Here is a 24,820-nt window from a genome sequence, read left to right on the forward strand (position 1 = left end):
TAAACTCTTGATAGAAGAAATAAAACTACAACTAACACCACATACTCTTTACCATCCCCGTGGAGATGCTACTTGTTCAGAGCGGCAAAGAGAATGACTGGGGGGCGGAGCCAGAGGGGGGGCTATATGGACAGCTTTTGCTGTGTGCTCTCTTTGCCATTTCCTGTAGGGAATGAGAATATCCCACAAGTAAGGATGAAGCCGTGGGCCGGACACACCAATGTAGGAGAAATAAAGATTCCTTTAATTTATGAGCCTTCGTTTTTATGGCAGATAAGAACCATAAGCCCAACGGGTCTGTCCAATATTTCCTGACAGTATAAAAAAAATCTAGTTCATAGGAGAGCTTTATGCTTATCCCAGACATTCTAGTTTTTCATTAACACTGCTAACGGAAGTTTATTCCATGAATCGATCACCCTTTATGTACCATTCAGCTTGAGAACCTGACCCCTTAATACACTTAAAACTATATTTGTGTAATAATTGATCCGATTTGGACGTGTTTTTTTCTTTCAAAGAAATCTTATGCTCACATGTTGTAGAAAATTTGATGGTCTATATAAGGCATTTATTTTAATTTGTTGCAACAAAGAGGACATTTTAGGACATGTGTTTTATGAATGTGTTTTTTATTTGTTTTTAAATAAAATTAAAGTCTCTGAGCTGAATAACCTACTTTTTGCTTTCAGGCTTCTGGCACACCATCAATACAGTTACAGGAGCTTTCCTCCTGCAACATGTACTTTATTGCCATCTTTAATGCTCCTTAGAAAGAACCTGTTTAACCCCAGAACATTAGGATGAGCATTATAGGCACTTAATTGGCGAACACCAGCAATGCCCTGCACAAACTTAAAGGGACATGAAACCCAAAATGTTTATTTCGCAATTCAGACAGAGCATACCATCTTAAACACCTTTCCAATTCACTTCTTTCTAATTTACTCCTATTAACATTTTTTCTTCATTCTTTTGGTATCTTTATTTGAAAAAGTGGGAATGCAAGCTTAGGAGCCAGCCCAGTTTTGGTTTAGAATCTTGGTTTAAAATCTTGCTAACCAGGTGCTGAACTAAAAATGGGCTGGCTCCAATGCTTACATTGTTGCTTTTTTTTTAAAAAAAAAAATTCGAAAAAATTTGATAAAAAAATTCAAAAGTTGCTTATAATTGCAATAATGAAAGTTTAATTTTGACTAAACTATCCCTTTCAAGCTCTGTTGCATGGAGTGTTTTGCCTCCTCCTGTGAAGTGGACTTTAATCCCACATGATGACTCGAGGACTCTCACCATCTTATGAAATAAAATTATTTTTTTCGAATGAGACTGATTTTTTAAACATACATTTACTGTATACCACAGTACTGGACAGTTTGTTTAGAGCAGGGATGGGGAACCCTGGCCCTCCTAATGTTTTAGAGCTACATTACCCATGATGCTTAGGTACTCTGAAGTCCAGTTGAGCATCATGGGAAATGTAGCTCTGAAACATCTGGAGAGCCAAGCTTCCCAATCCCTGGTTTAGAACCTTCCATTGTTATGTTTTTGCATATTTTTTTACATTTAATTTTCACAGTCTTTTGTTATACATATAGATGATAAATAAAAAACATAATTTATGCTTACCTGATAAATTTATTTCTCTTGTGGTGTATCCAGTCCACGGATCATCCATTACTTGTGGGATATTCTCCTTCCCAACAGGAAGTTGCAAGAGGATCACCCACAGCAGAGCTGCTATATAGCTCCTCCCCCCTCACTGCCATATCCAGTCATTCGACCGAAACAAGCCGAGAAAGGAGAAACCATAGGGTGCAGTGGTGACTGTAGTTTAATTAAAATTTAGACCTGCCTTAAAAGGACAGGGCGGGCCGTGGACTGGATACACTACAAGAGAAATAAATTTATCAGGTAAGCATAAATTATGTTTTCTCTTGTTAAGTGTATCCAGTCCACGGATCATCCATTACTTGTGGGATACCAATACCAAAGCTAAAGTACACGGATGATGGGAGGGACAAGGCAGGAACTTAAACGGAAGGAACCACTGCCTGTAGAACCTTTCTCCCAAAAACAGCCTCCGAAGAAGCAAAAGTATCAAATTTGTAAAATTTGGAAAAAGTATGAAGGGAAGACCAAGTTGCAGCCTTGCAAATCTGTTCAACAGAGGCCTCATTTTTAAAGGCCCAGGTGGAAGCCACAGCTCTAGTAGAATGAGCTGTAATCCTTTCAGGAGGCTGCTGTCCAGCAGTCTCATAGGCTAAACTGATTATACTCCGAAGCCAAAAAGAAAGAGAGGTTGCCGAGGCCTTCTGACCTCTCCTCTGTCCAGAGTAAACAACAAACAGGTTAGATGTTTGGCGAAAATCTTTAGTAGCCTGTAAGTAAAACTTCAAGGCACGGACTACGTCTAGATTATGCAAAAGACGTTCCTTCTTTGAAGACGGATTAGGACATAATGATGGAACAACAATCTCTTGATTGATATTCTTGTTATAAACCACCTTAGGTAAAAACCCAGGTTTTGTACGCAGAACAACTTTATCTGAATGAAAGATCAGATAAGGAGAATCACAATGTAAGGCAGATAACTCCGAGACTCTTCGAGCTGAGGAAATAGCCATCAGAAAAAGAACTTTAAGAACCAAGTTTAAGCTCCATGGAGGAGCAACAGGTTTAAACACAGGCTTAATTCTAACTAAAGCCTGACAAAATGCCTGAATGTCTGGAACTTCTGCCAGACGCTTGTGTAAAAGAATAGACAGAGCAGAAATCTGTCCCTTTAAAGAAAAAGCTGATAATCCTTTGTCCAAACCCTCTTGGAGGAAGGACAATATCCTAGGAATCCTAACCCTACTCCATGAGTAATTCTTGGATTCACACCAATGAAGATATTTACGCCATATCTTGTGGTAAATTTTCCTGTATTAAGGTATCAATTACTGACTCGGAGAAGCCACGCTTTGATAGGATCAAGCGTTCAATCTCCATGCAGTCAGTCTCAGAGAAAGTAGATTCGGATGATTGAAAGGAACTTGTATTAGAAGGTCTTGTCTCAGAGGCAGAGTCCATGGTGGAAAGGATGACATGTCCACTAAGTCTGCATACCAGGTCCTGCGTGGCCACGCAGGCGCTATCAATATCACCGATGCTCTTTCCTGTTTGATTTTGGCAATCAGACGAGGGAGCAGAGGAAACGGTGGAAACACATAAGCCAGGTTGAAGAACCAAGGCGCTGCTAGAGCATCTATAAGTGCCGCTTCTAAGTCCCTGGACCTGGATCCGTAACAAGGAAGCTTGTCGTTTTGGCGAGACGCCATGAGATCCAATTCTGGTTTGCCCCAACGGAGAACCAATTGAGCAAACACCTCCGGATGGAGTTCCCATTCCCCCGGATGAAAAGTCTGACGACTTAGAAAATCCGCCTCCCAGTTCTCTACACCTGGGATATGGATCGCTGACAGGTGGCAAGAGCGAGTCTCTGCCCAGCGAATTATCTTGGAGACTTCTGACATCGCTAGGGAACTCCTGGTTCCCCCTTGATGGTTGATGTAAGCCACAGTCGTGATGTTGTCCGACTGAAATCTGATGAACCTCAGTGTTGCTAGCTGAGGCCAAGCCAGAAGAGCATTGAATATTGCTCTTAAATCCAGAATATTTATTGGGAGGAGTTTCTCCTCCTGAGTCCATGAACCCTGAGCCTTCAGGGAGTTCCAGACTGCACCCCAACCTAGAAGGCTGGCATCTGTTGTTACAATTGTCCAATCTGGTCTGCGACAGGTCATACCCTTGGACAGATGGGCTCGAGATAACCACCAGAGAAGAGAATCTCTGGTTTCCTGATCCAGATTTAGTAGAGGGGACAAATCTGTGTAATCCCCATTCCACTGACTGAGCATGCATAATTGCAGCGGCCTGAGATGCAGGCGCGTGAATGGCACTATGTCCATCGCCGCTACCATTAAGCCGATTACTTCCATGCACTGAGCCACCGTGGGGCGCGGAATGGAGTGAAGAACACGGCAAGCATTTAGAAGTTTTGATAACCTGGACTCCGTCAGGTAAATTTTAATTTCTACAGAATCTATTAGAGTCCCTAGGAAGGAAACCCTCGTGAGAGGAGATAGAGAACTCTTTTCTTCGTTCACTTTCCACCCATGCGACCTCAGGAATGCCAGAACTATCTCTGTATGAGATTTGGCAATTTGAAAGCTTGACGCCTGTATCAGGATATCGTCCAGGTAAGGAGCCACCGCTATGCCTCGCGGTCTAAGGACCGCCAGAAGTGAGCCCAGAACCTTTGTAAAAATTCTTGGGGCTGTAGCCAACCCGAATGGAAGAGCTACAAATTGGTAATGCCTGTCTAGAAAAGCAAACCTCAGGAACTGATGATGATTCTTGTGAATCGGAATGTGAAGGTAGGCATCCTTTAAGTCCACTGTGGTCATGTACTGACCCTCTTGGATCATGGGTAAAATGGTTTGAATAGTTTCCATCTTGAATGAAGGAACTCTGAGGAATTTGTTTAGGATCTTTAAATCCAAAATTGGTCTGAAGGTTCCCTCTTTTTTGGGAACCACAGATTTGAATAAAACGCCTGTCCTTGTTCCGTCCGCGGAACTGGATGGATCACTTCCATTACAAGGAGATCTTGTACGCAGCTTAGGAATGCCTCTTTCTTTATCTGGTTTGCAGATAATTTTGAAAGGTGAAATCTCCCTTGTGGAGGAGAAGCTTTGAAGTCCAGAAGATATCCCTGAGATATGATCTCCAACGCCCAGGGATCCTGAACATCTCTTGCCCACGCCTGGGCGAAGAGAGAGTCTGCCCCCTACTAGATCCGTTGTCGGATAGGGGGCCGCTCCTTCATGCTGTCTTAGAGGCAGCAGCAGGCTTTCTGGCCTGCTTGCCCTTGTTCCAGGACTGGTTAGGTTTCCAGGCCTGCTTGCATTGAGCAAAAGTTCCCTCTTGTTTTGAAGCAGAGGAAGTTGATGCTGCACCTGCCTTGAAATTTCGAAAGGCACGAAAATTAGACTGTTTGGCCTTTGATTTGGCCCTGTCCTGAGGAAGGGTATGACCCTTACCTCCAGTAATGTCAGCAATAATTTCTTTCAAACCAGGCCCGAATAAGGTCTGAAAGGAATGTTGAGTAATTTAGACTTTGAAGTCACATCAGCTGACCAGGATTTGAGCCATAGCGCCCTACGCGCCTGGATGGCGAATCCGGAATTCTTAGCCGTTAGTTTAGTCAAATGAACAATGGCATCAGAAACAAATGAGTTAGCTAGCTTAAGAGTTCTAAGCTTGTCAACAATTTCAGTCAATGGAGCTGTATGGATGGCCTCTTCCAGGGCATCAAACCAGAATGCCGCCGCAGCAGTGACAGGCGCAATGCATGCAAGGAGCTGTAAAATAAAACCTTGTTGAATAAACATTTTCTTAAGGTAACCCTCTAATTTTTTTATCCATTGGATCTGAAAAAGCACAACTGTCCTCAACCGGGATAGTGGTACGCTTTGCTAAAGTAGAAACTGCTCCCTCCACCTTAGGGACAGTCTGCCATAAGTCCCGTGTAGTGGCATCTATTGGAAACATTTTTCTAAATATAGGAGGTGGGGAAAAGGGCACACCGGGCCTATCCCACTCCTTACTAATAATTTCTGTAAGCCTTTTAGGTATTGGAAAAACATCAGTACTCACCGGCACTGCATAGTATTTATCCAGCCTACACATTTTCTCTGGCACTGCAATTGTGTCACAGTCATTCAGAGCAGCTAATACCTCCCCAAGCAATACACGGAGGTTCTCAAGCTTAAATTTAAAATTAGAAATCTCTGAATCAGGTCTCCCCGAATCAGAGACGTCACCCACAGACTGAAGCTCTCCGTCCTCAGGTTCTGCATATTGTGACGCAGTATCAGACATGGCTTTTACAGCATCTACGCGCTCTGTATCTCGTCTAACCCCAGAGCTATCGCGCTTGCCTCTCAATTCAGGCAATCTGGATAATACCTCTGACAGGGTATTATTCATGATTGCAGCCATGTCCTGCAAAGTAATCGCTATGGGCGTCCCTGATGTACTTGGCGCCATATTAGCGTGCGTCCCTTGAGGCGAAGGGTCCAACACGTGGGGAGAGTTAGTCGGCATAACTTCCCCCTCGACAGATCCCTCTGGTGACAATTCTTTTGCAGATAAAGACTGATCTTTACTGTTTAAGGTGAAATCAATACATTTAGTACACATTCTCCTATGGGGCTCCACCATGGCTTTTAAACATAGTGAACAAGTATCCTCTGTTTCAGAGCATTGCACCCACTTGCAAATGGATGATTAACCCCATAATAACAAAAACAGAATAATAAATGACAAAAACGTTTTTTAAACAGTCACAACAACTGCCACAGTCTACTGTGATTGTTACCCTCCTCAAACACGACTTTGAAGCCTTTTGAGCCCTTCAGAGATGTCCTGTATCATGCAGAGGGAAGCTGAATGTCTCTGTCAGTATTTTTATCTGCACAGAAAAGCACTAAAATAGGCCCTTCCCACTCATATTGCAACAGTGGAAAGCTTCAGGAAACTGTCTCTAGGCAAAAATCAAACCAGCCATGTGGAAAAAAAACTAGGCCCCAATAAGTTTTGTCACCAAACATATATAAAAACGATTAACATGCCAGCAAACGTTTTATATTACATTTTTATAAGAGTATGTATCTCTATTAATAAGCCTGATACCAGTCGCAATCACTGCATTTAAGGCTTAACTTACATTAGTTCGGTATCAGCAGTATTTTCTAGCAAATTCCATCCCTAGAAAAATATTAACTGCACATACCTTATTGCAGGAAAACCTGCACGCTATTCCCCCTCTGAAGTTACCTCACTCCTCAGAATATGTGAGAACAGCAAAGGATCTTAGTTACTTCTGCTAAGATCATAGAAAACGCAGGCAGATTCTTCTTCTAAATACTGCCTGAGATAAACAGTACACTCCGGTACCATTTAAAAATAACAAACTTTTGATTGAAGAAATAAACTAAGTATAAAACACCACAGTCCTCTTACGACCTCCATCTTAGTTGAGAGTTGCAAGAGAATGACTGGATATGGCAGTGAGGGGAGGAGCTATATAGCAGCTCTGCTGTGGGTGATCCTCTTGCAACTTCCTGTTGGGAAGGAGAATATCCCACAAGTAATGGATGATCCGTGGACTGGATACACCTTACAAGAGAAAAGCAGTTAAAAAAAATTTGTATTGTCAGCATTTTCTAGCATATCATTTCTCTAGAAAAATTTAAAACTGCACATACCTCATAGCAGGAGACCCTGCACGCTATTCCCCCAGCTGAAGTTACCTCATCTCTTCAGTTATGTGTGAGAACAGCAATGGATCTTAGTTACAACCTGCTAAGATCATCAAAGACCACAGGCAGACTCTTCTTCAACTTTCTGCCTGAGGCTAAAATAGTACAACTCCGGTACCATTTGAAAATAACAAACTTTTGATTGAAGATAAACTACATTAATGCACCACATCTCTCTAGCTACTTCCTATCTTGTCGAGAGCTGCAAGAGAATGACTGGGAGGTGGCAGTTAGGGGAGGAGCTATATAGACAGCTCTGCTGTGGGTGATCCTCTTGCAACTTCCTGTTGGGAAGGAGAATATCCCACAAGTAATGGATGATCCGTGGACTGGATACACCTTACAAGAGAAAAGCAGCTAAAAAAAATTTGGCGCAAAACTAACACCAGGAAATGACAACCAACTAGCGCCAACGAAGATGCAGGAAATGACTAAATATGCTGCAAAAAAATTTGCGCCAAGAATGACGCAATAAAAAACAGTATTTTGCGCCCTCGTGAGCCTAGATTTGCCGCAAAAAAAAATTAAAGTCAAATTAGAAAAAGACAACCCCAGGTAAGAAAAAAGTTTAAATAAACTTCCCAAACATGATTCCTATACTGAAACTGTTTAGACTGCAAAGGAAATACACATAGATCTGACTCATGTCAAATATAAGTAAAATACATATATTTAAAACTTTATATTAATACATAAAGCGTCAAACCATAGTTGAGAGTGTCTTAAATAAAGATACATACTAACTGAAAGGCACCCATCCACATATAGCAGATAGCCAAACCAGTACTGAAAACTATCAGCAAAGGTAATGGTATATAAGAGTATATTGTCGATCTGAAAAGGGAGGTAGGAGATGAATCCCTATGACTGATAACAGGGAACCCTTGAAAAGATTTCCTGTGAGGGAAACCATAAAATCAATAGGCGATACTCTCTTCACATCCCTCTGACAAACACTGTACTCAGAGGAATTGGGCTTCAGAATGCTTAGAAGCGCTTATCATAAAAGAAATCATAAAAATCAAGCACAAACTTACTTCACCATCTCCATAGGAGACACAGTTTGTAAAACTGAGTTGTGGGAGGTGTATTTATAGGCATTTGAGGTTTGGGAAACTTTGCCCCCTCCTGGTAGGAATGTATATCCCATACGTCACTAGCTCATGGACTCTTTCCAATTACATAAAAAGCACATATTTTACATTCATTTTAATAAATTAAGTGTCCTTGGTGGTGAAAGTCCACAAGCTCCTTGCGTATGGGATTCCACACCTGGCCACCAAAAGGAGGCAAAGATACCCAACACACCAAGAGATTTTAGTCCCTCCCACTTCCATGTACCTCCCTCCCAGTCTAATCATATAGCCTAGCAGAGGAGAACAAAAGACACTGAGGTCTGGAGGACATTCCTGGAAAACCTGCACGCTATTCCCTCTCTGAAGTTACCTCACTCCTCAGAATATGTGAGAACAGCCATGGACCTTAGTTACTTCTGCTAAGATCATAGAAATCACAGGCAGATTCTTCTTCTAATGCTGCCTGAGATGAAACAGTACACTCCGGTACCATTTAAAAATAACAAACTTTTGATTGAAGTTAAAAAACTAACTATAATACACCACTTTCCTCTTACTACGTCCATCTTTGTTGAGAGTTGCAAGAGAATGACTGGATATGGCAGTGAGGGGAGGAGCTATATAGCAGCTCTGCTGTCGGTGATCCTCTTGCAACTTCCTGTTGGGAAGGAGAATATCCCACAAGTAATGGATGATCCGTGGACTGGATACACTTAAGAGAAAAGGAAATTTATGCTTACCTAATAAATTGATTTCTTCTACGATACGACGAGTCCACGGAGTCATCCTTACTTGTGGGATATTATCCTCCTAACAGGAAGTGTCAAAGAGCACCACAGCAGAGCTGCATATATAGCTCCTCCCTTCTCTCCATGCCCAGTCATTCGACCGAAGGTATAGGAAGAGAAAGGAAAAGCTAAAAGGTGCAGAGGTGACTGAAGTTTTGAAAAATAAAATAAATTCTGTCTTAAAAGGACAGGGTGGGCCGTGGACTCGTATCGTAGAAGAAATCAATTTATCAGGCAAGCATAAATTTCCTTTTCTTCTACAAGATATGACGAGTCCACGGATTCATCTTTACTTGTGGGATACAATACCAAAGCAACAGGACACGGATGAACGGGAGGGACAAGACAGATACCTTAACGGAAGGCACCACTGCTTGAAGAACCTTTCTCCCAAAAATAGCCTCAGAAGAAGCAAAAGTATCAAATTTGTAAAATTTGTAAAAAGTATGAAGGGAGGACCAAGTCGCAGCCTTACAAATCTGTCCAACAGAAGCATTGTTTTTAAAAGCCCATGTGGAAGCCACAGCTCTAGTGGAATGAGCTGTAATCTTTTCAGGAGGCTGCTGTCCAGCAGTCTCGTAAGCCAGGCGGATGATGCTTTTCAGCCAAAAAGAAAGAGGTACCCGTAGCTTTTTGACCCCTACGCTTCCCAGAATAAACAATGAATAGAGAAGATGTTTGGCAGAAATCCTTGGTCGTTTGAAAATAAAACTTCAAGGCACGAACCACGTCCAAGTTATGTAACAGACGTTCCTTCTTAGAAGAAGGATTAGGACACAAGGAAGGAACAACAATTTCCTGATTAATATTCTTATTTGAAACAATCTTAGGAAGGAATCCAGGTTTAGTACGCAAAACCACCTTATCAGAATGGAATATGAGATAAGGTGAATCACATTGTAACGCAGAAAGCTCAGAAACTCTTCGAGCAGAAGAGATAGCAACTAAAAACAAAACTTTCCAAGATAACAGCTTAACATCTATGGAATGCATGAGTTCAAACGGAATCCCTTGAAGAACATTGAGAACTAAAGTCAAACTCCATGGCCGAGCAATACGTTTAAACACAGGCTTGATTCTGATTAAAGCCTGACAAAAAGACTGAACGTCTGGGACAACCGCCAGACGCTTGTGTAGTAAAATTGACAAAGCAGAAATTTGTCCCTTTAAGGAACTTGCTGATAATCCCTCCAATCCTTCTTGGAGAAAGGCCAAAATCCTAGGAATCCTAACCCTACTCCATGAGTAGCCCTTGGATTCGCACCAGTAAAGATATTTACGCCATATCTTATGGTAAATCTTTCTCGTGACAGGCTTGCGAGCCTGAATCAAAGTATTAATGACCGACTCCGAGAATCCCTGCTTAGATAAAATCAAGCGTTCAATCTCCAGGCAGTCAGCTGCAGAGAATTTAGATTTGGATGTTGGAACGGACCTTGAATGAGAAGGTCCTGTCTCAATGGCAGTTTCCACGGTGGCAGAGACTACATGTCCACTAAATCCGCATACCAAGTCCTGCGTGGACACGCAGGCGCTATTAGAATTACTGAAGCTCTCTCCTGTTTGATTCTTGCAATCACACGAGGCAGGAGAGGAAATGGTGAAAACACATAAGCCAGGTTGAACGACCAAGGTACTGCTAGAGCATCTATCAGTACAGCCTGGGGATCCAAGGAAGTTTGGCATTCTGTCGAGATGCTATCAGATTTAATTCCGGTGTGCCCCATTGATGAATCAATGATGCAAACACCTCCGGATGGAGTTCCCACTCCCCCGGATGAAAAGTCTGACGACTTAGAAAATCTGCTTCCAAGTTCTCTACTCTTGGGATATAGATTGCTGATAGATGGCAAGAGCGAGTCTCCGCCCATCTGATTATCTTTGATACCTCTATCATCGCTAGAGAACTCCTTGTTCCCTCCTGATGATTGATATATGCCACAGTCATGATATTGTCCGACTGGAATATTATGAATTTGGCCAAAGTCAACTGAGGCCACGCCTGAAGCGTGTTGAATATTGCTCTCAGTTCCAGAATATTGATTGGTAGTAGAGACTCCACCTGAGTCCAAACACCCAAGAGGCTGGCGTCCGTCGTCACTATTAACCATGATGGCCTGCGGAAGCACATTCCCTGGGACAGATGATCATGTGACAACCATCAAAGAAGAGAATCTCTGGGCTCTTGATCCAGATTTATCTGAGGAGATAAATTTGCATAATCCCCATTCCACTGTCTGAGCATGCACAGCTGCAGTGGCCTGAGATGAAAGCGAGCAAATGGAATGATGTCCATTGCCGCTACCATTAATCCAATGACTTCAATACACTGAGCCACTGACGGCCGAGGAATGGACTGAAGTGCTCGGCAAGTATTTAGAATCCTTGATTTTCTGACCTCCGTCAGAAATATTTTCATGTCTACCGAGTCTATCAGAGTTCCCAAGAATGGAACTCTTGTTTGTGGAACAAGTGAACTCTTTTTCTATATTCACTTTCCAACCGTGAGTTCTTAGAAATGTCAACACAATGTTCGTGTGAGATTTGGTCAGATGATAAGTTGACGCCTGGATCAAAATATCGTCCAGATAGGGCGCCACTGCTATTCCCCGCGGTCTGAGAACCGCTAGAAGGGACCCTAGCACCTTTGTGAAGATTCTGGGAGCTGTGGCCAACCCGAAGGGAAGGGCCACAAACTGATAATGTTTGTCCAGAAAGGCAAAATTTAGAAACTGATGATGATCCTTGTGGATAGGAATGTGACGATACGCATCCTTCAGGTCAACGGTGGTCAAGTATTGACCCTCCTGGATCATTGGTAAAATTGTTCGTTTAGTCTCCATCTTGAACGATGGGACTCTGAGATATTTGTTTAGACATTTGAGATCTAAAATCGGTCTGAAGGTTCATTCTTTCTTGGGAACCACGAATAGATTTGAGTAAAAACCCTGTCCCTGTTCCAGCTTTGGAACTGGGCAAATTACTCTCATTGTATAGTGATCTTTTACACAGCGTAAGAACGCCTCTCTTTTTGTCTGGTCTACAGACAAACGTGAAAGGTGAAATCTCCCCCTTGGGAGAAAATCCTTGAATTCCAGCTGATACCCCCCGGGTCACAATTTCCAATGCACAGGGATCCTGAACATCTCTTGCCCAAGCCTGAGCAAAGAGAGAAAGTCTGCCCCCTACTAAATCCGGTCCCGGATCGGGGGCTGCCCCTTCATGCGGTCTTGGTAGCAGCAGCTGCTTCTTGGTTTGTTTACCTTCATTCCAGGCCTGGTTAGGTCTCCAGACAGACTTGGATTGAGCAAAATTCCCTTCCTGCTTAGTGGAGGAAGAGGAAGTAGAGGGTACTCCTTTAAAATTTCGAAAGGAACGAAAATTAATTTTGTTTTCCCCTCATCTTAAGAGACTTGTCCTGAGGTAGGGCGTGACCCTTACCTCCAGTAATGTCAGAGATGATTTCCTTCAGTTCAGGCCCGAATAGGGTCTTACCCTTGAAAGGAATAGCTAAAAGCTTAGATTTAGATGACACATCAGCAGATCACAACTTCAGCCATAACGCTCTGCGCGCCAGAATGGCAAAGCCTGCGTTTTTCGCAGCTAATTTTGCAATTTGAAAAGCAACGTCTGTGATAAATGAATTGGCTAGCTTAAGAGCCTTTATTCTGTCTAAAAACAGAATTTATGTTTACCTGATAAATTTCTTTCTCCAACGGTGTGTCCGGTCCACGGCGTCATCCTTACTTGTGGGATATTCTCCTCCCCAACAGGAAATGGCAAAGAGCCCAGCAAAGCTGGTCACATGATCCCTCCTAGGCTCCGCCTACCCCAGTCATTCGACCGACGTTAAGGAGGAATATTTGCATAGGAGAAACCATATGGTACCGTGGTGACTGTAGTTAAAGAAAATAAAATATCAGACCTGATTAAAAAAACCAGGGCGGGCCGTGGACCGGACACACCGTTGGAGAAAGAAATTTATCAGGTAAACATAAATTCTGTTTTCTCCAACATAGGTGTGTCCGGTCCACGGCGTCATCCTTACTTGTGGGAACCAATACCAAAGCTTTAGGACACGGATGAAGGGAGGGAGCAAATCAGGTCACCTAAATGGAAGGCACCACGGCTTGCAAAACCTTTCTCCCAAAAATAGCCTCAGAAGAAGCAAAAGTATCAAACTTGTAAAATTTGGTAAAAGTGTGCAGTGAAGACCACGTCGCTGCCCTACATATCTGATCAACAGAAGCCTCGTTCTTGAAGGCCCATGTGGAAGCCACAGCCCTAGTGGAATGAGCTGTGATTCTTTCGGGAGGCTGCCGTCCGGCAGTCTCGTAAGCCAATCTGATGATGCTTTTAATCCAAAAAGAGAGAGAGGTAGAAGTTGCTTTTTGACCTCTCCTTTTACCTGAATAAACAACAAACAAGGAAGATGTTTGTCTAAAATCCTTTGTAGCATCTAAGTAGAATTTTAGAGCGCGAACAACATCCAAATTGTGCAACAAACGTTCCTTCTTTGAAACTGGTTTCGGACACAGAGAAGGTACGATAATCTCCTGGTTAATGTTTTTGTTAGAAACAACTTTTGGAAGAAAACCAGGTTTAGTACGTAAAACCACCTTATCTGCATGGAACACCAGATAAGGAGGAGAACACTGCAGAGCAGATAATTCTGAGACTCTTCTGGCAGAAGAAATCGCAACTAAAAACAAAACTTTCCAAGATAATAACTTAATATCAACGGAATGTAAGGGTTCAAACGGAACCCCCTGAAGAACTGAAAGAACTAAATTGAGACTCCAAGGAGGAGTCAAAGGTTTGTAAACAGGCTTGATTCTAACCAGAGCCTGCACAAAGGCTTGAACATCTGGCACAGCTGCCAGCTTTTTGTGAAGTAATACCGACAAGGCAGAAATCTGTCCCTTCAGGGAACTTGCAGATAATCCTTTTTCCAATCCTTCTTGAAGGAAGGATAGAATCCTAGGAATCTTAACCTTGTCCCAAGGGAATCCTTTAGATTCACACCAACAGATATATTTTTTCCAAATTTTGTGGTAAATCTTTCTAGTCACAGGCTTTCTGGCCTGAACAAGAGTATCGATAACAGAATCTGAGAATCCTCGCTTCGATAAAATCAAGCGTTCAATCTCCAAGCAGTCAGCTGGAGTGAAACCAGATTCGGATGTTCGAACGGACCCTGAACAAGAAGGTCTCGTCTCAAAGGTAGCTTCCAAGGTGGAGCCGATGACATATTCACCAGATCTGCATACCAAGTCCTGCGTGGCCACGCAGGAGCTATCAAGATCACCGACGCCCTCTCCTGCTTGATCCTGGCTATCAGCCTGGGGATGAGAGGAAATGGCGGGAACACATAAGCTAGTTTGAAGGTCCAAGGTGCCACTAGTGCATCCACTAGAGCCGCCTTGGGATCCCTGGATCTGGCCCCGTAGCAAGGAACTTTGAAGTTCTGACGAGAGGCCATCAGATCCATGTCTGGAATGCCCCACAGGTGAGTGACTTGGGCAAAGATTTCCGGATGGAGTTCCCACTCCCCCGGATGCAATGTCCGCCGACTCAGAAAATCCGCTTCCCAATTTTCCACTCCTGGGATGTGGATAGCAGACAGGTGGCAGGAGTGAGACTCCGCCCAAAGAATTATTTTGGTTACTTCTTCCATCGCTAGGGAACTCCTTGTTCCCCCCTGATGGTTGATGTACGCAACAGTCGTCATGTTGTCTGATTGAAACCGTATGAACCTGGTCCTCGCAAGCTGGGGCCAGGCCTGGAGAGCATTGAATATCGCTCTCAGTTCCAGAATATTTATCGGTAGAAGAGATTCTTCCCGAGACCAAAGACCCTGAGCTTTCAGGGATCCCCAGACCGCGCCCCAGCCTATCAGACTGGCGTCGGTCGTGACAATGACCCACTCTGGTCTGTGGAACATCATCCCTTGAGACAGATTGTCCAGGGACAGCCACCAACGGAGTGAGTCTCTGGTCTTCTGATTTACTTGTATCTTCGGAGACAAGTCTGTATAGTCCCCATTCCACTGACTGAGCATGCACAGTTGTAATGGTCTTAGATGAATGCGCGCAAAAGGAACTATGTCCATCGCCGCCACCATCAACCCGATCACTTCCATGCACTGAGCTATGGAAGGAAGAGGAACGGAATGAAGTATCCGACAAGAGTCCAGAAGCTTTGTTTTTCTGGCCTCTGTTAGAAAGATCCTCATTTCTAAGGAGTCTATAATTGTTCCCAAGAAGGGAACCCTTGTTGACGGGGATAGAGAACTCTTTTCCACGTTCACTTTCCAGCCGTGAGATCTGAGAAAGGCCAGGACAATGTCCGTGTGAGCCTTTGCTTGAGGAAGGGACGACGCTTGAATCAGAATGTCGTCCAGGTAAGGTACTACTGCAATGCCCCTTGGTCTTAGCACCGCTAGAAGGGACCCTAGTACCTTTGTGAAAATCCTTGGAGCAGTGGCTAATCCGAAAGGAAGCGCCACGAACTGGTAATGTTTGTCCAGGAATGCAAACCTTAGGAACCGATGATGTTCCTTGTGGATAGGAATATGTAGATACGCATCCTTTAAATCCACCGTGGTCATGAATTGACCTTCCTGGATGGAAGGAAGGATAGTTCGGATGGTTTCCATCTTGAACGATGGGACCTTGAGAAATTTGTTTAAGATCTTGAGATCTAGGATTGGTCTGAACGTTCCCTCTTTTTTGGGAACTATGAACAGATTGGAGTAGAACCCCATCCCCTGTTCTCTTAATGGAACAGGATGAATCACTCCCATTTTTAACAGGTCTTCTACACAATGTAAGAACGCCTGTCTTTTTATGTGGTCTGAAGACAACTGCGACCTGTGGAACCTCCCCCTTGGGGGAAGTCCCTTGAATTCCAGAAGATAACCCTGGGAGACTATTTCTAGCGCCCAAGGATCCAGAACATCTCTTGCCCAAGCCTGAGCGAAGAGAGAGAGTCTGCCCCCCACCAGATCCGGTCCCGGATCGGGGGCCAATATTTCATGCTGTCTTGGTAGCAGTGGCAGGTTTCTTGGCCTGCTTTCCCTTGTTCCAGCCTTGCATTGGTCTCCAAGCTGGCTTGGCCTGAGAAGTATTACCCTCTTGCTTAGAGGACGTAGCACCTTGGGCTGGTCCGTTTTTACGAAAGGGACGAAAATTAGGTCTATTTGTTGCCCTGAAAGGCCGATCCTGAGGAAGGGCGTGGCCCTTACCCCCAGTGATATCAGAGATAATCTCTTTCAAGTCAGGACCAAACAACGTTTTCCCCTTGAAAGGAATGTTTAGTAGCTTGTTCTTGGACGACGCATCAGCCGACCAAGATTTCAACCAAAGCGCTCTGCGCGCCACAATAGCAAACCCAGAGTTCTTAGCCGCTAACTTAGCCAATTGCAAAGAGGCGTCTAGAGTGAAAGAATTAGCCAATTTGAGAGCATTGATTCTGTCCATAATCTCCTCATAAGGAGGAGAGTCACTATCGAGCACCTTAAGCAGTTCATCAAACCAGAAATATGCGGCAGTAGTGACAGGGACAATGCATGAAATGGGTTGTAGAAGGTAACCCTGCTGAACAAACATCTTTTTAAGCAAACCTTCTAATTTTTTATCCATAGGATCTTTGAAAGCACAACTATCCTCTATGGGAATAGTGGTGCGTTTGTTTAAAGTAGAAACCGCTCCCTCGACCTTGGGGACTGACTGCCATAAGTCCTTTCTGGGGTCGACCATAGGAAACAATTTTTTAAATATGGGGGGAGGGACGAAAGGAATACCGGGCCTTTCCCATTCTTTATTAACAATGTCCGCCACCCGCTTGGGTATAGGAAAAGCTTCTGGGAGCCCCGGCACCTCTAGGAACTTGTCCATTTTACATAGTTTCTCTGGAATGACTAAATTTTCACAATCATCCAGAGTGGATAATACCTCCTTAAGCAAAATGCGGAGATGTTCCAATTTAAATTTAAATGTAATCACATCAGATTCAGCCTGCTGAGAAATGTTCCCTAAATCAGTAATTTCTCCCTCAGACAAAACCTCCCTGGCCCCCTCAGATTGGGTTAGGGGCCCTTCAGAGATATTAATATCAGCGTCGTCATGCTCTTCAGTAACTAAAACAGAGCAGCCACGCTTACGCTGACAAGGGTTCATTTTGGCTAAAATGTTTTTGACAGAATTATCCATTACAGCCGTTAATTGTTGCATAGTAAGGAGTATTGGCGCGCTAGATGTACTAGGGGCCTCCTGAGTGGGCAAGACTCGTGTAGACGAAGGAGGGAATGATGCAGTACCATGCTTACTCCCCTCACTTGAGGAATCATCTTGGGCATCATTGTCATTATCACATAAATCACATTTATTTAAATGAATAGGAATTCTGGCTTCCCCACATTCAGAACACAGTCTATCTGGTAGTTCAGACATGTTAAACAGGCATAAACTTGAACAGAAAGTACAAAAAACGTTTTAAAATAAAACCGTTACTGTCACTTTAAATTTTAAACTGAACACACTTTATTACTGCAATTGCGAAAAAACATGAAGGAATTGTTCAAAATTCACCAAATTTTCACCACAGCGTCTTAAAGCTTTGAAAATATTGCACACCAATTTTGGAAGCTTTAACCCTTAAAATAACGGAACCGGAGCCGTTTTAAGCTTTAAACCCCTTTACAGTCCCTGGTATCTGCTTTGCTGAGACCCAACCAAACCCAAAGGGGAATACGATACCAAATGACGCCTTCAGAAGTCTTTTATAAGTATCAGAGCTCCTCTCACATGCGACTGCATGCCATGCCTCTCAAAAACAAGTGCGCAACACCGGCGCGAAAATGAGACTCTGCCTATGCTTTGGGAAAGCCCCTAAAGAATAAGGTGTCTAAAACAGTGCCTGCCGATATTATTATATCAAAATACCCATAAAAAATGATTCCTCAAGGCTAAATATGTGTTAATAATCAATCGATTTAGCCCAGAAAAAGTCTACAGTTTAAATAAGCCCTTGTGAAGCCCTTATTTACAATCGTAATAAACATGGCTTACCGGATCCCATAGGGAAAATGACAGCTTCCAGCATTACATCGTCTTGTTAGAATGTGTCATACCTCAAGCAGTAAGAGACTGCACACTGTTCCCCCAACTGAAGTTAATTGCTCTCAACAGTCCTGTGTGGAACAGCCATGGATTTTAGTTACGGTTGCTAAAATCATTTTCCTCATACAAACAGAATTCTTCATCTCTTTTCTGTTTCTGAGTAAATAGTACGTACCAGCACTATTTGAAAATAACAAACTCTTGATTGAATAATGAAAAACTACAGTTAAACACTAAAAAACTCTAAGCCATCTCCGTGGAGATGTTGCCTGTACAACGGCAAAGAGAATGACTGGGGTAGGCGGAGCCTAGGAGGGATCATGTGACCAGCTTTGCTGGGCTCTTTGCCATTTCCTGTTGGGGAGGAGAATATCCCACAAGTAAGGATGACGCCGTGGACCGGACACACCTATGTTGGAGAAATGTCCTCTAAAGGCGTCTCTACCTTCAGGGACTCTTCCAGGGCATCAAACCAGAAAGCAGCTGCAGAAGTTACTGGAACAATGCAGGCTGTAGGCTGTAAGAGAAAACCCTGGTGAACAAATAACTTCTTTAGAAGGCCCTCTAATTTTTTATCCATAGGGTCTTTAAAAGCACAACTGTCCTCAATAGGTATAGTTGTACGCTTAGCTAGAGTAGATATAGCTCCCTCCACCTTAGGGACCAATTGCCAAGAGTCCCGAATGGTGTCTGATAAAGGAAACATTTTCTTAAAGTTAGGAGGGGGAGAAAACGGTATACCTGGTCTATCCCATTCCTTTTTAACAATTTCCGAAATTCTTTTAGGAACCAGAAAAACATCAGTGTAAGTAGGTACCTCTAGATATTTGTCCATCTTACACAATTTTTCTGGGGGAATTGTGATTGGGTCACAATCATCCAGAGTTGCTAAAACCTCCCTGAGCAACAGACGGGTGTTCAAGTTTAAATTTAAAGGACGTGATGTCCGAATCTGTCTGAGGCAATACATTTCCTGATTCTGAAAGTTCTCCCTCAGACAGCAATTCCCTAACCCCCAAATCAGAGCACTGTGAGTGTACATTGGAAATGGCCAAAAATGGCCAATAAGGCATCAGAGGGTTGAGTATTTACATTAATACCTGGCCTACTGCGTTTACCCTGCAAAACTGGCAGTTTAGATAATACCTCTGTAAGGGTAGTTGACATAACTGTGTGGCGCCTACCTGCCCCCAAGAGCTTGATAAACGATCCGATATCACTCCGGAGAAAAGCCCTAAGTCTGGGCCCAACCGGAGCTGAAGGCTGCTGCTTTCTCTCAGAAACTAACTGCGCACTTGAAGCGCGAAAATTAGGCCCCGCCCATCATGAACGATGTGCTGACAGCCTTAACAACCGCATGGGAAGCGGTTTAAAACAGCCATGAGGATTATCTACCTAAACAATAAAATATATGCCATGTGAACCCCCAGCACAACATAACATTGCCAGCCATGAAACTCTTTTATATAATAAAAAACGTTGGGCTGCCCCAGTGTCTTAACCATGCTGCTGCAATTAGCCCTGAATTTTCCTTTGCTGTATTTATAACAAAGATTATTTTACACAGGTTTTCAGTACCACCCTGATATATAGGTCTACTGCTTACCCCTTCCCAACTTGGGAACTATGTTAGCCAATTCTGATATACTATAGTCTTTTCAGAAATAAATGACTGCACATAACTCAGTGCTGCTTGTAGCATGAAAAACGTTCCCCACCTGAAGATTTCTCTTGTACTCCCTCAGCAACTCTGTGGGAACCGACATGGATCTTAGTTACATCTGCTAAGATCAGAAACCTCAAGGCAGAAATCTTCTTCTATCCTGCCTGAGGAAAAATAGTACTCACCGGTACCATTTAAAATAAAAAACTTCTTGATTGAAGAAACTAAAAACTATCATTTTAACACCTCTTTCACTTTACCCTTCCTATTACTAGCATAGGCAAAGAGAATGACTGGGGGTGGAGAGAAGGGAGGAGCTATATATACAGCTCTGCTGTGGTGCTCTTTTCCACTTCCTGTTAGCAGGAAGAGAATATCCCACAAGTAAGGATGAATCCGTGGACTCGTCGTATATTGTAGAAGAAAACTCATACAATTAATATATTTTGATCTAACAAAAAAAAACACAAGAAAATTTTGCTTGCTTACCAATGCTGGATAAGAAGGATATCCGCTGCATTTGGCCCAAACCACTTTTAAAGGTTCAAGAAAAGCTGCTGTTGCGCTGGAGGAAACCCACATATTGGTTTGCCCAACTTCTAAAAGGGGAAAAAAACGTACCTGTATTTTTAAAAAGAAAAATAATCTAACACCAAACATAACTTTGTCAGAAATATAAAACAGTTTCTCTTCCAGAATGGATACAGTTTCAATAATGTGCATTGCTTTAAACATTAAAGAGCATCGAATTTGCTGGATAGGCAGATCCTAGAAGCCCTCTCTTTGCATGAAAAAAAACTCAAAGATTTCTCAATATCGGAGTTGGGATATTTAATTGTAGAAAAAAAGATCTAATCCTATATCACAAGTTAACATTATATAAAATTTAGTAACCAATATCTAGACATATTTTAGGAGGTGTTGCCCCTAGCTACCAGGATTTGTCAAGCAGTATCCTACATGATAATCTCCAAAAAATGTGGTTGTCCAAACTATGGAGCACACACGTTAAAGGCACAATAATGCAAGGACCCACAGAATGGAAGAACTTTATCTATCAGTTAAATTTATTAGAGTTTAGGCTTCAGTAGGCTTAAGTATACTTGCAAATCTTAAAGGGGTAGGAAAGGAATAAATAAGACAAAAACATAATTTATGTAAGAACTTACCTGATAAATTCATTTCTTTCATATTAGCAAGAGTCCATGAGCTAGTGACGTATGGGATATACATTCCTACCAGGAGGGGCAAAGTTTCCCAAACCTTAAAATGCCTATAAATACACCCCTCACCACACCCACAATTCAGTTTAACGAATAGCCAAGAAGTGGGGTGATAAGAAAAAAGTGCGAAAGCATATAAAATAAGGAATTGGAATAATTGTGCTTTATACAAAAAAATCATAACCACCACAAAAAAGGGCGGGCCTCATGGACTCTTGCTAATATGAAAAATGAATTTATCAGGTAAGTTCTTACATAAATTATGTTTTCTTTCATGTAATTAGCAAGAGTCCATGAGCTAGTGACGTATGGGATAATGACTATCCAAGATGTGGATCTTTCCACGCAAGAGTCACTAGAGAGGGAGGGATAAAATAAAGACAGCCAATTCCTGCTGAAAATAATCCACACCCAAAATAAAGTTTAATGAAAAACATAAACAGAAGATTCAAACTGAAACCGCTGCCTGAAGTACTTTTCTACCAAAAACTGCTTCAGAAGAAGAAAATACATCAAAATGGTAGAATTTAGTAAAAGTATGCAAAGAGGACCAAGTTGCTGCTTTGCAAATCTGATCAACCGAAGCTTCATTCCTAAACGCCCAGGAAGTAGAAACTGACCTAGTAGAATGAGCTGTAATCCTTTGAGGCGGAGTTTTACCCGACTCGACATAGGCATGATGAATTAAAGATTTCAACCAAGATGCCAAAGAAATGGCAGAAGCTTTCTGGCCTTTTCTAGAACCGGAAAAGATAACAAATAGACTAGAAGTCTTTCGGAAAGACTTAGTAGCTTCAACATAATATTTCAAAGCTCTAACAACATCCAAAGAATGCAACGATTTCTCCTTAGAAGTCTTAGGATTAGGACATAATGAGGGAACCACAATTTCTCTACTAATGTTGTTGGAATTCACAACCTTAGGTAAAAATTCAAAAGAAGTTCGCAACACCGCCTTATCCTGATGAAAAATCAGAAAAGGAGACTCACAAGAAAGAGCGGATAATTCAGAGACTCTTCTGGCAGAAGAGATCGCCAAAAGGAACAAAACTTTCCAAGAAAGTAATTTAATGTCCAATGAATGCATGGGTTCAAAAGGAGGAGCTTGAAGAGCCCCCAGAACCAAATTCAAACTCCAAGGAGGAGAAATTGACTTAATGACAGGTTTTATACGAACCAAAGCTTGTACAAAACAATGAATATCAGGAAGATTAGCAATCTTTCTGTGAAAAAGAACAGAAAGAGCAGAGATTTGTCCTTTCAAAGAACTTGCGGATAAACCTTTATCTAAACCATCCTGAAGAAACTGTAAAATTCTCGGAATTCTAAAAGAATGCCAAGAAAAATGATGAGAAAGACACCAAGAAATATAAGTCTTCCAGACTCTATAATATATCTCTCTAGATACAGATTTACGAGCCTGTAACATAGTATTAATCACAGAGTCAGAGAAACCTCTTTGACCAAGAATCAAGCGTTCAATCTCCATACCTTTAAATTTAAGGATTTGAGATCCTGATGGAAAAAAGGACCTTGCGACAGAAGGTCTGGTCTTAGCGGAAGAGTCCACGGATGGCAAGAGGCCATCCGGACAAGATCCGCATACCAAAATCTGTGAGGCCATGCCGGAGCTACCAGCAGAACAAACGAGCATTCCTTCAGAATCTTGGAGATTACTCCTGGAAGAAGAACTAGAGGCGGAAAGATATAGGCAGGAGGATACTTCCAAGGAAGTGATAATGCATCCACTGCTTCCGCCTGAGGATCCCGGGATCTGGACAAATACCTTGGAAGTCTCTTGTTTAGATGAGACGCCATCAGATCTATTTCTGGAAGCCCCCACATTTGAACAATCTGAAGAAATACCTCTGGGTGAAGAGACCATTCGCCCGGATGCAACGTTTGGCGACTGAGATAATCCGCTTCCCAATTGTCTATACCTGGGATATGAACCGCAGAGATTAGACAGGAACTGGATTCCGCCCAAACCAGAATTCGAGATACTTCTTTCATAGCCAGAGGACTGTGAGTCCCTCCTTGATGATTGATGTATGCCACAGTTGTGACATTGTCTGTCTGAAAACAAATGAACGATTCTCTCTTCAGAAGAGGCCAAGACTGAAGAGCTCTGAAAATTGCACGGAGTTCCAAAATATTGATCGGTAATCTCACCTCCTGAGATTCCCAAACTCCTTGTGCCGTCAGAGATCCCCACACAGCTCCCCAACCTGTAAGAATTGCATCTGTTGAAATTACAGTCCAGGTCGGAAGAACAAAAGAAGCCCCCTGAATTAAACGATGGTGATCTGTCCACCACGTTAGAGAGTGTCGTACAATCGGTTTTAAAGATATTAATTGAGATATCTTTGTGTAATCCCTGCACCATTGATTCAGCATACAGAGCTGAAGAGGTCGCATGTGAAAACGAGCAAAGGGGATCGCGTCCGATGCAGCAGTCATAAGACCTAGAATTTCCATGCATAAGGCTACCGAAGGGAATGATTGTGACTGAAGGTTTCGACAAGCTGAAATCAATTTTAGACGTCTCTTGTCTGTCAAAGACAGAGTCATGGACACTGAATCTATCTGGAAACCCAGAAAGGTTACCCTTGTCTGAGGAATCAATGAACTTTTTAGTAAATTGATCCTCCAACCATGATCTTGAAGAAACAACACAAGTCGATTCGTATGAGATTTCGCTAAATGTAAAGACTGAGCAAGTACCAAGATATCGTCCAAATAAGGAAATACCACAATACCCTGTTCTCTGATTACAGACAGAAGGGCACCGAGAACCTTTGTAAAAATTCTTGGAGCTGTAGCTAGGCCAAACGGCAGAGCCACAAACTGGTAATGCTTGTCCAGAAAATTGAATCTCAGGAACTGATAATGATCTGGATGAATCGGAATATGCAGATATGCATCCTGTAAATCTATTGTGGACATATAATGCCCTTGCTGAACAAAAGGCAAGATAGTCCTTACAGTTACCATTTTGAACGTTGGTATCCTTACATAACGATTCAATATTTTTAGATCCAGAACTGGTCTGAAGGAATTATCCTTCTTGGGTACAATGAAGAGATTCGAATAAAACCCCAGCCCCTGTTCCAGAACTGGAACTGGCATAATTACTCCAGCCAACTCTAGATCTGAAACACATTTCAGAAATGCTTGAGCTTTCACTGGATTTACTGGGACACGGGAAAGAAAAAATCTCTTTACAGGAGGTCTTATCTTGAAACCAATTCTGTACCCTTCTGAAACAATGTTCTGAATCCAAAGATTGTGAACAGAATTGATCCAAATTTCTTTGAAAAAACGTAACCTGCCCCCTACCAGCTGAGCTGGAATGAGGGCCGCACCTTCATGTGGACTTAGAAGCTGGCTTTGCTTTTCTAGAAGGCTTGGATTTATTCCAGACTGGAGATGGTTTCCAAACTGAAACTGCTCCTGAGGATGAAGGATCAGGCCTTTGTTCTTTGTTGAAACGAAAGGAACGAAAACGATTATTAGCCCTGTTTTTACCCTTAGATTTTTTATCCTGTGGTAAAAAAGTTCCTTTCCCACCAGTAACAGTT

At 42.6% G+C, this 24,820-nt stretch overlaps 1 protein-coding gene across 2 annotated transcripts in view; it reads right to left on the bottom strand.

Annotated features, from left to right (window-relative positions):
- Window positions 1-24,820, bottom strand: part of BRD1 (bromodomain containing 1) — a 308,361-nt gene that overhangs the window by 44,519 nt on the left and 239,022 nt on the right. For both annotated transcript variants that reach the window (XM_053716621.1, XM_053716620.1), the window contains one exon: window positions 20,506-20,615. In XM_053716621.1, coding sequence (XP_053572596.1) covers window positions 20,506-20,615 — 110 coding nt within the window. The remainder of the gene's footprint in view (window positions 1-20,505; window positions 20,616-24,820) is intronic.

The sequence above is a fragment of the Bombina bombina genome, chromosome 6 (assembly GCF_027579735.1).
Source record: "Bombina bombina isolate aBomBom1 chromosome 6, aBomBom1.pri, whole genome shotgun sequence".
NCBI lineage: Eukaryota > Metazoa > Chordata > Amphibia > Anura > Bombinatoridae > Bombina > Bombina bombina.